General features: G+C 40.9%; 1 protein-coding gene across 1 annotated transcript; it reads right to left on the bottom strand.

Annotated features, from left to right (window-relative positions):
- Positions 1-1,356: 1,356 nt before the first annotated feature.
- On the bottom strand, positions 1,357-13,970 carry LOC130206474 (alpha-N-acetylgalactosaminidase-like). Its single transcript, XM_056434480.1, has 9 exons — positions 13,876-13,970; positions 10,811-10,967; positions 9,995-10,135; positions 7,881-8,092; positions 7,640-7,734; positions 5,538-5,699; positions 3,970-4,167; positions 3,669-3,809; positions 1,357-1,950 (listed from the first exon to the last, which is right to left on the bottom strand). Exons 2-9 carry the CDS (start codon positions 10,963-10,965, stop codon positions 1,744-1,746), a joined length of 1,311 nt encoding a protein of 436 aa, XP_056290455.1. The 5' UTR covers positions 10,966-10,967; positions 13,876-13,970; the 3' UTR covers positions 1,357-1,743.
- Positions 13,971-18,572: the final 4,602 nt, after the last annotated feature.

Below are 18,572 nucleotides of genomic sequence, written 5' to 3'. Positions count from 1 at the left end.
GACTATCAGACTCTAGTCTGCACTCAAGTGGTTTCACTCCGACCTTTCTGGCAGAACTGAATATGTTTCACTGGGAAGATGCAAGTCCAGATTGTCTTCTGTGGTGTCCCGCAAGGGTCGGTCTTGGGGCCCCATCCTGTTCATTATTTACATGCTCTCCCCCATGGTCATGTCATCAGCCAACATAGGATGTCCTTCCACTGTTATGCTGACGACACACAGCTTTACATCAAAACCTCCCCAAACTACACTGCAGCCATGTCATGTCTCACCGCCTGTCTTGGGGAGATAAAGGCATGGATGAGCAACATCTTTCTCCAGTTAAACAGTAGCAAAACCAAAGCCCTCCTTGTTGGCACATCCACCATAACTCATCTCACCTTTAACGGTCAGGTCATACCCCTCTCCTACCCAGTCACCAATCTGGGAGTTAGGTTTGACCCTTACCTGACCTTTGATTAATGACCATGTAAAATACATGTGCAAACCCTCATTTTATGATCTTAAAAACATCTCCAAACTCCACCCCACTTTAACTCGGGCAGATGCAGAGAATCTCGTCCACACCTTTATCTCCTCTAGATTGGACTACTGTCATTCCCCCTTCACTGGGATCACTGCCAAGAACATCCAGAAACTGCAATACATTAAAAACAGCGCTGCCAGGATCCTGATGAGAGTCCGGAAATATGAGCACATAGGAGGACAGAGTGGTTCAAGGAACATTGCCAGGAAGAGGCGTAATCAGCCTCACCTGGAACCAATCTTTGATTCTGTCTCTCTCTGATAAAAATACGAGTAGCAACGGAGGAGCGATGGGAGAAGGAGAGCAGGGAGCCCGGCCTGTCAGAGCTGCAGAAAGGGTTGTGCTCGGAAGCACAGTCTGTTCCACTGATACATTTTACATTTACTAAGTATGTTTTATTTCTTGAATAAATGCTATTATCCCAGAATATGAGATACAAGACTATTTTGCCAGAGTTGCTGTTTAACATAACAGCAACTGTTACATCGGATTTAGCTCCTGTCTGTTGTTATTTTTTCTGACAGTTAATATGACTTTTGTTTCTTACTCTGTAACAAATGTGACTTTAAATGTAATCCAAATAAATTAATGTTGTTTTACAGTATACTCCAAAATCAACCAGTACACAAAAATATGACTGTTACAGTCATGAGTAAATTAAATTAGTCATGAGTAAATTAAATAATTCATGAGTAAATTAAATTAGTCATGAGTAAATTGAATTAGTTACTTCGACCACTGATTTTATATATTAATTGTGTCACCATTAGAACTAGATTCGGACAATATGACTTGTAGTTACTTGTGGGCACAAATATCACAAACAAGGATCACAGTTAGTACATGTTTCTTTTAATTGAAGGTAAAGGCACCTCTAAACAATTAAAAAGAGAAGAGAATTTGGTTTAGTCTCGTGACTTTTTTTAACAAAAAAGCATCTGTTCAATGATAAGTCAAAGCTGACATGACTTTTATTGAGCCTATAAATGATTCTATAGAATTCCAACAAAGCATTATTCTCTCACCATTACATTTAGCTGACACTTTTATTCAAAGCGACTTACAATCATGTTACATTCATACACCGTAGACACAGCTACAGGGAACAATTCAGGGATAAGTGTCTAGCTCAAGGACACGTCAACTAGGACAGGGATTGAACCGTCAACACCCTGATTGAAAGATGGCCCTGCTATCCACTGACCGACAGTTGCCCTTTATAACACTGTCAGATGCGCAGGTTCAGCTTTGTGGAATGCGAATTGTGATGCTTTCTTGTGCTGGTAGTGGAGCGTTTCCGTCTCTTTGGAATGTTGTTCTGGGTAGACGTACCACATGACAACACCCGAGGGATTGATGGATAACGTAAACTCTGTGGTGGCGTTCAACCCTTTCACCGTTGAGTCAGTAAACACATCGTAGGCCTAAAAGCAAGAAGAGGACATGTTGAAGATGGAAAAAAGACAGTCATTAACATTTAATGATTTTAGCCAAATTTGACCAAATCAAAAAGAAAAAGTAATTCCTTATTAATGGAGAATTTAACTGTTAGGGAAGCTTGGAGTAAAAAAGACAAAGATAAAACTATAAAGTACTTTTAAACAATAACTTTTTACTGAATTTTTACTGTACATACATGACAGCAGTCGCTAATATTGCCAGCGTTTTGTGTCTTCGTGCTTGCCGTGTTTGAATTAATATGCCGTCAAGATACATTTCAATTAGAAATAAACTAATTTGTCACTGGATTTGTATTACATTCATGCCAACTAGTAAATGGTCAATGGAAAGTTCTTGTATAGAGCTTTTCTAATCTTCCAAACATTCAAAGCACATTAACACCATGTAAGATGCCACATGCCCATCAGGACTTGTCTTTCTAACCAGCCATACCACATGAGCAGCGTGTAGGGGAAAATCTGGGTTTTAATGTCTTGCCCAAGGACAGATTGACAAGGAGCTGGGGATCAAACCGTCGATCATTTGATTGAAGGATGTCACCCGTGGATTTCACCCCAAAGCACCAAGGATTCGCCAACAATGAGGTATTCGGTAATATGCTTTATTTCTTTCAGGACGCAGACTGTGCCTCAGCTCTGCTCTCTCCTCCACACTCTCTAGTGCCCCTTTATGGGAGCAGCGTCAGCTGCTGGCTGATTACCAATCAGCCAGCAGCCGAGGCCAATTAGAGACCCCACACACCTCCACAGCTGCCACAAAGGACAACCTTGCTCCAACACTGATCCACAGGCGCACTAGTTTACAGTTAGTTAGACGTATGAGTTATCATTCTGGTCTGTTTCTTGTGCTGCTTTAAAGCTAGATATAATAATGTTGTATCTTGTCCTCTTTAAATTGAATACAGTCATTGGCTAGTGTATGAAATATCAGAAAATAGTAAATAAATGTCAATAAAAATGTTCAAGTGATCAAAGTTTTTATTACATTTTTTTACATTAGCTGGAACCGATAATATGACATTTCTCGATAAATGGTAAATGGACCACACTAGTATATCCCTTTTATTGTCTTCTGACCACTGTTAATATAAATATTGAATGTTATTATGTTCTTGTCAGGTTACTCAGATTCAGAATAACAATATGTAGCAGCTTAAATATGTGTGTCCCTGAGAAATGTTTAAATGTCTGTTTCTCAAGAATAGATACGAGCCTCATAACACAACACTCACGCATATTATCGTTATTGTTACATGAAGGAGGGGGACAGAGACCGTTGAACGGCCCAGTCCTGTGAGAAGGGCTGAGGAGATGGAATTCTTGGAATCCTTCTCCTCCTAGACGGTTCAGCGCCAATTCAAGTTCAGGATGTGATGAAATCTGTGTATTAAAAGGCCTAAATTTGCTTGGGAGAGAGAGTTATTCTCCTATCAACCTGATTGCAATTACAGTGAGCGTTTGTACCTTGCTTGTGATCAGAGAATAAATATACCAGACCGAGAGAAGTTGTTGGCTGAATTATTCCGAAGGTTCTACCAGGCATCCAAATTGACACACGCTTTCACCACTGTAATTGATTAATGGATTAGTTGTCCCACCAAATAATCTAACATTTCAGTAAACAACTAAGCATTTCAGTACAAAAAAAGATACACAAGGTAAGACAAAATGGGTGTACAAACCTCATAGTTGCCAGCATCGTATTTGAGTTTAGCCAGAGAGGTGTGGTAGAGGGAGGGCATGTCTGTCCGTCGACTCAGGAACACAAGGGCACTGGCTGAATGAGATAGAGGCCTCCAGTAAACCTCAATATGATTCTTCTCCTGAGAAACAACACACACTGTTACACACACCTTTCTTTTTTACAGTGCTTATACCTGTGATTCACGATTGACAATCACATTAGTGTTTTATTGTGTAGTGTTTCCCAGCCTTGTTGGTTCACTGTAACTAAACTTAATGTCTCGTGATAATGATAATTACCTGTAAAAGGCGTCTTCCCTGGATTCCCATGGGGTCCTGGTTTATGGCAATAGCCATTTTGTTTTGGAGAATGAACCGTGCACTGTTGTCCAGGTTTCGGAGGTCATTAGACATGATGAGAGGCGCAGCCATTATAGCCCACAGAGCCATCTGAGAGCGAGCCTGGTCCACACTAAGACCAAAGTTTCCAATGATGAGCTGAGGAGAGATATCACATGTTTTGGTGCATTGTGACTGAATATATATATATATATACAGTTAGGCTGCCACTCTTTTCTAGACATCATTTTCCAGAAGTTTTTCAGCGATGATCGAGCTGGTGGTAAGACAGACAGGGGTGTTGCCACACGTTAATATGTTCCTCTGTGTTGAAGTCTGATTTAAGTAGTATGATCCTCGACCGAACCTTTTCCCTTTCAGATGGCAATGGTATTCCTTTTTTTGGGGAGTTCTGATCGATAGCCTTGTAGTTCATTCATTCTCAGCAAAAGGAAGATAGGAGAAGATTGAAATAATAAAGAAACACAAGCATGTCCCAGGATATTTGATTTTCTCTCTTTATCAATGTGTTTTCCATGACGCATGGGAAACCCTGGTAAAAAAAGAGTAGAGCTGTGAAGGAAGAGAGTGGGGGGCTCCTTTCCATTACTGCCCAACCACAACCACTCAATTGTAAAAACAAACTTCCCAGTTTAGGAAAAGCCTTGTTTTCCTGACCATGAAACAATACTGTTGTTTCAGACTCTCCTAGCATTTTTGAAAAGCACCATCTTTATATTTGACTAGGGAATCCCCAGAAATATAGCACCTTGCCCTCCGAGCCTTATCTGTCATCATATAAATGGGTGCCGAGTATGGAGATGTATAGGCAAGGAGGTCCTCAGAGTCCTTGGACCCTACTGGTAGCGCACAGTCAGACGAACATGGAGCTGGAGGTTAGGTGGGCAGCTTTGTGTGGCTAAAAGGCCTAAACCAGGGGTGCTCACACTTTTTCAGCATGTGAGCTACTTATAAATTGACCAAGTGAAAATGATCTACCTACAGGGGGGAGGGGGTGCAAGTGACTTTTTTTTTGCTCCGTCCCGATGCGCACGTCGGCATCGAAGCTCTGCGGCGCGCGAGACCCCTACTTCTGCTGTAATTTGGTGCTATAGAGGGAGGCGGGCCAATTTTTTTTAATGTCATGCGATCTACCATACTACACCGCGATCGACTGGTAGGTCACGGCGATCGACTGGTAGATCTTGATTGACGTGTTGAGCACCCCTGGCCTAAACAATGGAAAGGTTATGTGGCTATTGTCTTGAGGAAAGGATGACTTTGGATACACTTTGTCCAATAGACTGCAACTTGTCAGTCAAATGACCTCTGTATACAAGTCATGCAATCAGACAGTGTGAACACAAACAAACCAAATACAAAAAAAGAAAATGCATTTCCTATGGTTTGAAATAGGGTCATCTTAGATGTGAACGCAGCTTAAGAGACAACAGTTAGGGTTCTAATTGCCTCTATGACCAGTTGTGTAATGTCTTATTGTACAGGCTCAATAATAAAGACCATCATACCATGTCAGGGTCATTCCATCGTCCAGGCCCCGCTGCCGGCTGCAAATCATCCTGGTTGTTGGAGAACCAATCAACGATGCCTTGCAAACTGTCCCATGAATCCTGGATATCAACGTAATTCCTCCACAGGTGACAGATCTCACCCAGAAAAGTGTAGTTCACCTGGTAGGACCAGAGAGATAGAATATATATAAACTATTATGGACCTTTATATGTAATTATGTATGTGTCTGTATGTAAGTATGCATCTGTGTGTTTTTTTTTAATGTAAGTGTGCATCTGTGTATGTCTGTTTTTATGTAAGTATTAGGGCTGTGAAACGATTACAATTTTTAATCGGATTAATCACAGGTTTTTGTGGATTAATCATGATTAATCACATATTACCGATATTCTCGGTATATTTTGTGAGAACATAGAGATTTATGACAAAAGACGGATATATACATTTATACATTCTTCTATACAATGGTGCTGCAACTCAGCAGTTATTTAGCAGTTTTCTTCCATATGGAACATTAATACATCTTCATCCTAAACAGAATGTTTAACCCTCCTGTTACCTTTCGGGTCAATTTGACCCCATTCAATGTTTAATGTCGGTGTTCTTTGGGGTCAATTTGACCCCAGGCTGTTTTTCACTGTCAAACATAAGAAATATCAACTTTTTTATTTATTTAAAGGGCTATTTAGGTAGTCAACAAACAAACATAAAGTACCTCACACTTAAACTTGGGAAGCAATATTAATTCTAATAATTTTCTGGAGGTTTTAATTGCTGGGGTCAAATTGACCCCAAGGGTAAAATATGTTCGTAAATGTAAAGGTAACAGGAGGGTTAAACAGAGCATTTTTCTCTTGTTTGTCAACCATTAACTCCACCATGATACAATCTAAAGGTGGACAGATTGACAAGTGACTTTTTTTTTGCTCGGTCCCGATGCGCGCGCACGGAGCTCTGTGGCGCGCCAGACGGAGATCGATAAGTGAGAGAGAAATGACATGCTGCTGTGGAGATACGATCAACAACAGACGTTTAGTTTAATAAAAGAACAAAGACGTGCTATAGAGAACATGTCAGGGGGCGGGCCAATCTCTTTAATGTCATGCGATCTACCGACACTACGCCGCGATCGACTGGCAGGTCGCGATCGACGTGTTGAGACCCTGATCTACAGGAAGTAGAAGTCGTCACAAGGTTTCCGTAGGTGAACCTGCGGAAGGATCATTACCGATGAACAGACCGTCTGCATGAGAGCGGACAGAGTTCAGATTGAAGTGGTGTATTGGAAGCTCATTTTGCAAGTGACTTTTTTTTCGTCCCGACGACCAACAACAGACGGATTGGAAGCTCATTCTGCGCATGCGTTAAATGCGTTTAAAAAAAAACTAGTTAAACCTGTAATTGGATTAACTGAGTTAACGCGTTATTTTTCACAGCACTAGTAAGTATGCATCTGTGTGTGCGTGTGTGTGTGTGTTTGTATGTAAATATGCATCCGTATGTGTGTGTGTGTGTGTGTGTGTTTATGTAAGCATGCATGTGTGCGTGTCTGGGAGTATGTAAGCATGTATGTGTGTGTGTGTGTGTCTGGGAGTTTGTATGTAAGCATGCATGTGTGTGTGTGTCTGGGAGTTTGTATGTAAGTGTGCGTGTGTGTGTTTTCTTATGTAAGCATGTGTGTGTCTGGGAGTTTGTATGTAAGCATGCATGTGTATGTGTGTGTCTGGGAGGTGTCTAGGAGTTTGTATGTAAGCATGCATGTGTATGTGTGTGTCTGGGAGTTTGTATATAAGCATGCATATGTGTGTGTTTTTGTCTGGGAGTTTGTATGTAAGTATGTGTGTGTGTTTGCATGTATATATGTTTGCATGTGTATGTATTTATGTGTGTATTGTCAAGTAGAGTTGAGATTCCAGAAGAACTGCACTTAGTAATAAGCATAAAGCCTGGACTAAAAAGATCACAGAACACAGAGAAAAAAATAAGTATAACCTAAAAGTTAATTTTGCATTTATGTATTGTGACTCAATACAACATGATTTAATAACCAAAAGTTCATTTGTAATATTGATTCTGTTGACTAAAAGGTGACACTCACGTTTGGGGGAAGGCCTCCAACATAGACCGGCCAACTACAGGAGTAGGCGATCGGTCTGCCTGTAGCATTCAAAGCCTTGGACATCAGCGGGTAACCTGTGGGACACAAGAAAACACTTCATATAACTAGTCCACCATCTCTTGTGACATATTGTACTTAAGAAGTGTAGGTTTAAAATGACTCAGGAATGAAGTCATTGTAAACCTACGCTTCTTAAGCCAGTTGGTTAGTATGCTCTTACCCAGCATGAGTTCTATGGGATTTGAGCTACAGCCATCAAACTTCAGATAGTCTACCCCCCAGCTGGCAAAGGTCTGGGCATCAATGTTGATTTTATCAAGTGTGGTGCCAGGAAATCCCATACACGTGTGAGTGCCCATGTCTGCATAGATGCCCAGCTTCAATCCACGGTCATGGATATACCTTGCCAGTTTTTCAATGCCCCCTGGGAACCTGGAGAGAAAAAAACAGTACCCCTGAGATGAGATGTTATTACATTAGTCAAGCCTAATTTGTACTTAAAGGAAACGTTTGCCATCTTTTATGTGGATGACCAATCAGTGTAGACCACTGAAGAAATAAATTCCCTCCCTGTGCCTTGTATTGATAAAGAAAGCTGAACACTCCTGTTGTCTGACAAATAAACAAAATAAACTCAAAGTGTCTCTTTATCACAGAACTTAAACAGGCTTAACTGCCTCCTGAACCTGTCGAGTTCTTGTCACGGGGTGAGGCTCAGGCACAGAGAACAAGGCAGGACGCAATACGAATAACAAAAAAAGGTGCTCTTTAATGAGGCAAAAGTTTAAAACAAAAAAAACAACAAGGTCCAAAAAGGGGCAGGCAGAGAATCCAGGTTCAGGGCAGGCAGGGTCAAACAGGCAGAATCAGGAATACGGACAGGACGATGGGAAAAGGACACAGAACTATAGACGACAATCCAACAGGAGACAAGGGCAAGACTGACACAATATCTCGGGGGGGGGGAAACAGGTGTACGACATCAGACAGTAACGAGACAAGAGTGGCTGAGGGCAGGTGCAGGGAATTAAACAATTAAGACAGAGAAGACAGAGGAGACATAAGAGACACGGAACACAGGAGAAACAGAACAGGGTGTTACAGAACCTATCATAAAACACACTTTATTTAAACTGGATGAAAATAAAATAAGACTCAAAAACCTATTGGTTACTGTTCCAAAACTCGGGAACTCTGGTTTGGTCTCAACAAATCTTTAATTTACTAAGTTAGACATGACCGGCTCTACACTCTGTTTTCCCTGCTGTCTCTTGTCTGTGAGCTTGTCAGCGGTTAGCACTCCTTCAGAGGCAAACCATGAAGTTTGAAAAATACAACGACAAAAATCGCCTTGTATTGTACCTGGTGGTCTTTTCCAGTTTATCTTTGGCATCCTGAATAAGGTGTCCAGCACACCCCTGTCCGAGTCATGCATGGTAACGCTACGCATACACGGCCCTCTCTCTTGGTTGTCATTGTTGTCACAAATGCATTTTTCAGACAAGAAAACTCATCTGCTAACGTTTGTCAACAAATGACATACAGTCGGTTGTGTAAAACGAAGACAGACAAAGCACACAAAGAAATGTGTGTCTGCTGCATCTGTGTCTGTTTCCTTCAAGATGACTAATAGAGCATCCCGGCCCCCCTCCGGATAGTAAGTCAAACTTTAATTTAGAACCCGCAAACATTTTAACAATTGTATCTGTTCAATTCGATCCATTAAAACTGCAAAGGCTGCAGCTTGGGGACTAGAATAATATATAGCAGTGAAGGTTAAGGCAGTAGTACCCGCAATAACTTCACACAACTTTCACTCCTGATCAGAGGGCAAGTCAGTGTTTGCTGGTGGCAGCACAGATTCTGGAGGGTCACCAACAGCCATCTAACCATAGCCTCAAGCATCCTCTTCACAACATATGTTTCAGCTACGCCGCAAAGAAACAGAGAACATAAGTAACTGCGACGATGTTCACACTATATACCAAACTTGGATAGTGTAAGATAAGATTGAAAATCGTCAGATTGGTTCTACTGGACTAGAGGAGACAAAGTTGTCTTTATTTCGTAACTTGTCCTTTTTCTTTGGTATCGATCCCTTTCCCCCCTCCCCACAACCATGTTCTATTTCTAAACTTCCTGTGAAGACAGACGTTTATTTTGAAAACACACGCCGTCAATGCGACACAGGAGGGTTACAGAGAGCTCATAGACTGACGCTTATTTCCAATGACCTAGGCGGCGTTATATGACGCATTACTATGAACATTTGTTGCAAATGAATGCAAATAAATGAATTTTAATTGGAACATTTAGTGAGACAAGTAGACCAACCTGGAGGGGTCAGGTTGCAACCTCCCGTGTTCATCTCTTAGCATGGACATCCAGCAGTCATCTATGATCACATACTCATAGCCCAGCTCCTTCCAGCCATCTTCAACCAGTCGGTCAGCCATGTCCCTGAACAGGTCCTCCCTGTGGACGCGATGGACAGAGGAAAGGAACACAGAGTTTGAAACACATTATTTCTACATCCTTTAACACGTTTTAAAATTAAATATGATTATATAAATAAATGAGGATTAGTCATTGGCAAAGGCAGTATGAATTTCTAAAAATGTTCTATTAATATAATAACATAATTTGGGGATTGCAAATTGGCTGTGAGTCTATTATTCTCACGCTAAACCCTGTATATACAATGTCTGTATAAATATTCAGCTATTCACCTTAGTCGTGTGGATGTAACTACCGGGGTTTCACACTTTCACTTCAAACAGCATCAACAGCAAATTGATTGACTATTAATTTTGCAAACTGTCTCCAACTATCTTTTTAAGACTTAGGTCATCATTCGTCATTGCGATGTAGCCTGGCATGAACATCATGTCCCACTCCTCAAGCTCTGAAGCATGAGGTTTCCAACCCTTTTCTACAGATAACAACCATAGCTCCCATCAAAAGAGCAGAACTACCTCATCATGTGGTTCCCTACTCTGGGACTGTTTCCTCTTTTTCTCTGCTGCAGGAACTGAGTGTATTTTCTGAGTTGATCGGTTTATAACTCAGTCCCTTATCTTAAAGTTTCAATAGCTTTGCTCAGAATATCCAGAGTAATCAAAATCACTGAAGTGCCCAAAGTGATTATACCTGATGCAGTTCTTCGGGTCATCTTTACAGTCAATATCACAGCGAAAGCGTTCCCAGGCCATCCATCCCATAGGAGGGGTCCTCACCAATCCGTTGTCCATGGCAACAATCAGTGAGATCAGGGCAAGAAGCTGAGTTACTGCTAAGGGCCCCATTTCTAAAAAGACAAGTGCAAATTAAAAATATACAAAATATTTACTCAAATGAACAAGCAAACATTCAATGTGTTTTTTTGAAATGGCAGCTTATTTTAAGTATTTTTTCAAACACCTCTGATTTCAACATTTCTGTGTATTACTGTGTTAAACTAAAATATTTCAGGAACACAACAAACATGAAAAAACATATTTCATGTTTCCACCCGGAGCCGAATGAAAAGGTGCCGGTTGTGGTCGCTGCGAACAAAAGAACACTCGAACAAGGGATAGCAAAGCTTCTGGCCAACTCGGAAAGGGAAAAAAGGAGATTTTGAAGTCGGTATAATTTCTTATTGCCAAAAATTTGCAACCCGTGGCTGCACTGTGGTGGAGCGCCAACTATTTGACTTCAACTACCCTACCCAGCAGAGGCTAGTGTTCTGGCTTTGTATAGCCTACTACGAACTATTCATACACTCTGTCATCCTCATTGAATGTGTTGTAATTCTGTAATGATTCCCTGTGTACACATGACATCTATTGCCACTGTCCATCTGGGGAGAGGGATCCTCTTCTGTTGCTCTCCTGAAGGTTTCTTCCCTTTTTTCCCTGTGAAAGTTTTTTTTCTATTTTTTGGGAGTTTGTCCTGAGACAGGGAAATTGTATGTGTACAGATTGTAAAGCCCTCTGAGTCACATTTGTAATTTGTGATATTGGGCTATAAAAAATTAACTGTATTGAATTGTAGTGGCTAACACTGTCACCTCACAGCAAGAGGGGTCTGGGTGTCCATCCCAAAGCGTGGGTTCCCTCCAGGTTCTCCAGCTTCCTCCCACAGTCCAAAGACATGCAGCTTAGGTGTAAATGTGAGTGTCAATGGTTGTCTCTCGTTATATGTATGGTTATTTCTTCCATGGTCGATGGCGAAAATGACAACTGTTTCCACGGAGTAAGACACGCCCCTCTAAGGTGCGAATGAAGCAAATGATACTCAAGTCAAGTGATTGGTTGAAAAAGAAGGTGACATCTGATTGGCTACAGATAGGTCTATGTTGAAAAAAACGCATTTGTGAATCGAGCCACGGCAGGGGAGTCTCAAAAAAACATGCACACATGTGTAACGATTCACAAACAAATGCAGTGTGATCGACAAACAAAAATACACATAGAAATGCAGAAATATATTTATGATTTTTCTTTTAAATTTATATAAATCATATTTTATTTATGTGTGCATTGGAATGTATTTGTGAATCGTTCTGTGTGTATTTGTAAATCGAATGGATTTGTGAATTGTTTTGTGCGAATTTGTGAATCTTTGTGTTTGCATTTTGGCTTTTGGACCAGGTTGCACACTTTGGAACCCAGATATAAGATTCCATTGCAACGCTGATAAATATAACCTCCAAGCACCAGATCTTGGGGGAGAGGGCCTTCTCCATTGCTGTACCCTTCCTTTGGAACTCTCTCACTCAGCATCTCTGTCACTGTCTTCTTTTAAAACTGCACTCAAAATGTACCGATATAAATTTGATTTTAACCAGTAATGTATAGTTATGACATATTATTGTCTTTCTACAATTCATTATTTGTCTGGCCTCATCACTACAGCACTGTTAGCAGCCACTTTCAAATCAGTTGACTCTGTTTACAAGGAAGCTACACACACAGGGGCTCATTAAAGCTTTGGGAGATCACGTTCTCTGGACAAGCCTGGCAAGGGTGCTGACAGAGCCAACCGTGTTTATCTGATGGGGAACTGGTGGCTGGGTTCTACGCTATTATAACCACGCTGTCAGAGTTATCAGTGGCAAGCGTCTTATGAGAGCAGTGCAGAACAGTGGTACTAATATGCACTAAAGGAAACGCAGCTGCCCGGCTATGTCAGCAAATCACAGAGAAGTTCTGATCACAACACACAGAGGGAGAGGAATGTAATACCTTGCTGAGGAAGACATTACTCGACTATCTTTAAATATATAATAGTTATTTGAGGAGATATTAATGCTCAGAATGTTGTATAAAAAAACTTTTGAAAATCTTGAAAACTTATGAGTCTGCTCATACACTATGGCTCAGTGGTAGAGCAGGGTCGTCCTTCAATCAAAGGTGGTTTGATCCCAGGCTCCGCTAGCTCATGTCAATGCGTCCTTGGGCAAGACACTTAACCCCAAATTGCTCCTGCAGCTGTGCCTACGGTGTATGAACATTAGTCCTTATGAGCAGTTGGAACCTTGGAGGTAGCTCCAGTCATCAGTGTCTGAATTTAATTTAATTCAAATTTTTTTTTTTTATATAGCCCAAAATCACAAATTACGAATTTGCCTCAGAGGGCTTTATGAATGGGTGACTATATAAGTACAGTCCATTTACCATATAAGTAAAAACTAAGATCATATGAATTTATAAAATGAATGGATTAGTATTAGATTGTATTGCTCTCAAAACAGATAGATAGACATATAGATAGATAGATAGATAGTTACCAGTAGCATGTATACATACAGGTAAGTAATACAATATAAAACATTAAAAATGCACAATATATAAAAAAAACGAATAGAATAATAAGTAAAATGCACAATATACACAAAAATAATAATTATATTAAATTAAATGTACATCCGAACAAAACTAAACAAACTAAACAGTAGTGACAGGATTTAGCCAAACAAACAACAGTGTAACAGTGTTATAGTTGAGTTATTGATTTGAAAACAATCTATGTTTAGTTTGCTTATTACAACAATCCGAGTATATGATATCTTGGCCAGAGAAGAAATGCTACGAAAGCAGAACACCCAAGCAGCTGATATCTGACTAAACACACAACAGTAATACTGTGACCGTGCATGTCCGTTCAAGAGTTGTACATTTCTGTAAAGCCATTATTTCAACTGTAAAAAGTCTCTATGAAATGTCTTTTACCTGTTTAACCGAAACTTCACGGCTGATTTTGACAGTCAGTGTCAGTCCTGTTTGTGCAGGCACATTGTTGCTTGTTTCTGTTTCCTGGATTTTGCCCTGAGGTGCAAAGTCTACTATACCTCTTCCTGTTCAGGTAAACTGAGATCACGTGATTGGCTGCTCTGTCACATGATAAAACAGGAAACAGGTTAAAGAGGCAGATGTGTGGTCTTTTGGTGTTGCAGATTGTTTTAAGTACATATAAGGTATTTGAAGGTATTTAGTATTTTTTTTAGACATTATTTTTACTCATGTTTTTACGGTGAGTATGATGATGGTGTTGCATTATTATCAGTGGTTGTTAAGGGACTAATCATATCAGAAAATTACACAGAGTGACCATAACGGCTATGCCTTAAATGAATGGAAATGTATCAACTTTTAGAAAACTGAGAAATAGTTGCATTGGGAACATGTAAAGAGAAATAGTTCAGTGGCAAATTATTCAGTTATTCATTTTCTCTCTCATCAACTTGCAGAGGGGCTCTGGTTATGGAGGGGCTCTGGTTAAGGAGGAGGGGCCCTGGTTATAAAGGGTGTTGTGAGTGAGAATGACTTTGAACTGGATCCATTGTGGGACAGGGGGCTAGTGGAGGTTCTGTACAACAGGGGTGGTATAATCATGCTACCAAGAAAGGGTGGGCAGAGTTTTAGAGTTTATTTAGGACTTTGGATGATGTTTTGTAAAGATATCTTTCTTAAGTCATAAACTTCCACTAATTTCAAAGAATTATCATCCATGTTCCCTGAAGGTTTGAGAGAGACTGTGAACTCAAATGGCAGTTTTTCAACAGAAACATTTAAACACAGAGAGGCCCGATCTTCAGACCTGTGTCATCCTACAATAGGTAGTCCTCTCAGTATGGGCTAAAACACTGGATTTTTATTTGATCACTTTTGTTTGGTTTTAGAATCACATCTAGCAAGAAATATATTTAATATACTTGAGTGAAGGATTTTACAAGATTTTGACAAAAAATATTGGTACATAGAAGAAAATCGAGCAAAATAAGAATCAGGTCAAAACTAAACTTCAGCTTTATTCTTTATTTTTGTCATTTTCAACGTATCTCAAACCCTATAGTGTTAATGGTTCTCTCAATGCTTTGCAACTTTGATGGCTCTCAGCCTCAAGTTTATTGGTTGCCCTACAGATGTAAATCTTTAAACGTTTCATTATTTAAAAAACGAAACATCGTGAACAGCTGGTCACTGTGATTGGTAATGTTACCCAAAAAGGAAGAAACGGTTTATTGGTCATTATTTTCAGTTTAATCCACATTTGGTGCTTTTGTGAGAAATTGTGAAGCAGGTATGTGAGATTGAGTCCACATTAATGAGTGAAGGAAACATGTACAACGATGTGGCTCACGGATTGTTTTAGAGACAACAATAGCTCTTTATCACACAGGCATCTAGTGCAAATGACACACTGGCAACTCAAACTGCATTGACAACATTTTTCACAGTAGATCGATAGGATCTTAACATGTGCTGTGTTAAAATGAATTGGTCATAGCAAAGACATAGGCCACAGGCACTTGCAGGCCGATGTTGACAATATGCCATTTCCCCATCACTAATGCTCCAATAACCAACCCTGCTACTGTTCCCAAAGTCCCTGGCCATGAGGACCACCTTCCAGCCATAGCTGCCGCTGCACCCACAGACACCCCTGCTGCCCCCACCACCCCCAGCAACGCCCCCGCTTTCCCCCCGCCTCCTAGCATTGGGGCTAAAAACTCCACCCCGGCCAGTAAACCCCCCGCAACCAAAGCTGCCCCCACTATGACTTTCACTTCTCCAGCTGCTCGCCTCACCAGCGGACCCCCCACTGCAGCTCCCAAACCCAACTCGCATAATTTTGCCGCAAAGAAAGTTGCTTTCAAAGCTTCAAGAGATGATTGGTGGTACATTCGAGCACTGATGTTTTCTCTGGACTGGCTCTGCCCTGCTGCACGCATCTTCATGGCGGTTGTTACGACCACCTGACCCGCGTGTAGGGTTAGCATGGCGATGACAAAAGTTGCCAGCATTCCCATGCATCCTATCAACATCCAGAACTTAAAGTCTGAGGATTGCAGGAGCCAATAGGCTATCACTGCAACCAAGACAAGAAGAGCTATCAATACAGCCTGATGGCCTCCGTAACCAAATACCCCAAACCCTGATGTTACTATGGCAACCACTGTCATTGGTATCCCTGAGAAAGCCAGAAAGTCCACATATTTGACCACCACTGTGTTGATCCAGTCTTGCATCGTCCTTTGCGCCATCGCTGCCTCTTCATTCTGCATTTTCCTGCTCTCTATCTCCTCCCTCTGCCTTTGCTCGGTGGCCCATGTGGTCGTGTTCTCCATCCCACTGTCGCTGCCGCCCTTCTCCAGTGTCAGGATCCTCTGCTCCATCTGCAGAGCCTTTCTCTGTCTGTGCTGCAACTCGGTGATCTCTGTGTGTTTCCTCTGACTGTCCCAGTCTTTAGATCCTAGAGTGCAACAGGCCTCTCCCTGCTTCCACAGGAGCTTAAATGCAAAGTGCAGGGGCAGTTTGAGCATGGTGAACATGCTCAGCGCCAAAAGAAGGCCCACCATCCCATAATTCTTCACAATCCATTCGATGGAGACCCCGAGCGTGGCTCCGCTGAGAGTGATCCCGAAGGCCCCGGCAAGTCCTGCTAATGCCCAGAATCTAACAGAGTCCGTGTGGGAGGTACTAACATGCACTGAAGCAACCGATGCTGCCAGAATCACGCCAACTACAACTGAAGTCATGGCCGTGGTCAGGGCTGTGGCTCCAATAAGGGTCCCCAGCCCCAGAGCGCCCACTGTCCTGACTTCATCCACCACTGGTTTCAGTGGACCGGCTGCAGTCATCAGTAATAGGGTCTTGTCCACTGGGTCCTCTGTGGCTCCCAGTATGCAGCCTCCCACTGCTCCTAGTGCAAACCCCACAGCTGCCTCCATTAAAGGGCTCCTAGCTCCTGAAATATGACAAGAGCAAAACTATTACTATTCAGCATTGGGGAAGTTATTTTGTGTGACGTGTTAATAGTTAGATAGAGCTTTGGTTATTTGGTTCCTTTTACCACGGTCGATGGCTATTTTAATAACTTGTAGCAGGGGGTATTATTTATTATTAGTATTTAATGTTTTTTCCTATTTTACAATTATTCTTAGTAATGTGAAGGACATTTCCTTTTTAACAGTTGCCCTTCAGGACTGCATGATTATTTATGAAATGTTAAACTTTTCAATGACTGGATAAAGGTTTCATTTGAATCACAAAATTCCTATTTCTTTATTCAAATCTGCCAGTTAACCATTTCAATAGCATTCTAATGAGATGTGTGAGATGGTAAAGTCACCATGAGTAATGCATGACACGACTGCATATTCTGGTTAGTCAGGTTTAGCCAGCAGAGACACCATGCTGCCACGATTCCTATCAGTTCACACTCCAAAACAAAGCAGGGACTGCTGCACTGGGTTAAGGGACTTGGTACCTTTCAAGGATCGGGAAAGTATTCAAGTTACGCATAAAAATCATTGTGTGTCCATAAGTATTGAAGGAAGTTCTTGGTAGTTAGTTACTATTAGTTGGCAGTGTGAAAAAGTAATTTTACACTTTCATACTGTCTATACATGTAAAAAATAAAAGCACTCAAAGTATTATCCCAAGAGGTACACTAATAATAGTTAAGCACAGTTTACAGAAGAATGCAGAGTTCAGTTATTAACAGAGATATGAATGACACTGGATATGTATTTACCTAGTTTAGTCCGTGACATGTTGTTCTGAGATGGGCAGTAGACCGACAAATCCGCTTCCCCTGGAGGTTTGTCAGGCTCTCTCCAGACCTGTTTCCTAAGTGAGTCGACAGAACCCTGTGAGTCAAAGGATATGGGTGGAAGTGCTTCTTTCCCCCTATTTGTATGACAGCAGCCCATACAGGACACACCCACTATGGTTTGTCCTTTCTGTATACCTGATGGTATTCAAAATACCATCAAGATTCCTCTCTGCGTATGTAGCTGTGTTTGTATGGAATGTCATTTAATTCCATATTTTATATATAAATACATACACAAATAAATAAATACATATGCCTCTAAAATAAATCACTAAACTAATAAAATGCATATAAATAAATGTTGAAATGTTGAAATAAGTAAATATAGTTCAATAATAAGTCAATATAGTTCAATAAATAAATAAATACTAAATAATAATAAAAGGACATATTTCACAGGATTTTATTTATTATTTCACCTTTTTTTCCCAGCAGAATTGTATTTCTTTTATTTCACGGCTCTTTTTATTTCCATCTGTAATGTCTGGAACTGAGTCGTTTAAATAAATGTTGCAGGATCCTTGAGCCCTGAACTCCGCCCACAGACTCAACGTTTACAGTAACTATTAGTTACTGTCATCTGATCCATGATAAGATGATCTGTCCTTCTGTACACATTACATCTATTGCATCTGTCCATCCTGGAGAGGGATCCTCCTCTGTTGCTCTCCTCAAGGTTTCTTCCCTTTTTTTTTTCCCCTGAAGGGTTATTTGGGAGTTTTTCCTGGTCCGATGTGAGGTTTTGGGGCAGGGATGTCTATGTGTACAGATTGTAAAGCACTCTGAGACAAATTTGTAATTTGTGAAA

The sequence above is a fragment of the Pseudoliparis swirei genome, chromosome 16, assembly GCF_029220125.1.
Source record: "Pseudoliparis swirei isolate HS2019 ecotype Mariana Trench chromosome 16, NWPU_hadal_v1, whole genome shotgun sequence".
NCBI classification, from domain to species: domain Eukaryota; kingdom Metazoa; phylum Chordata; class Actinopteri; order Perciformes; family Liparidae; genus Pseudoliparis; species Pseudoliparis swirei.
Note: the sequence above shows the minus strand (reverse complement) of the source record. Positions and strands in the feature narration are given on the sequence as shown.

Excerpts from the sequence above, each read along its gene's own strand:
- LOC130206474 (XM_056434480.1), bottom strand. The coding sequence starts at position 10,965 with ATGGGGCCCTTAGCAGTAACTCAGCTTCTTGCCCTGATCTCACTGATT. Across the intron at positions 10,136-10,810 it reads GACCCGAAGAACTGCATCAG|GGAGGACCTGTTCAGGGACA; the intron begins GTATAATCACTT and ends TCGCGTCCACAG. Across the intron at positions 3,810-3,969 it reads AGGGAAGACGCCTTTTACAG|GAGAAGAATCATATTGAGGT; the intron begins GTAATTATCATT and ends GTTGTTTCTCAG.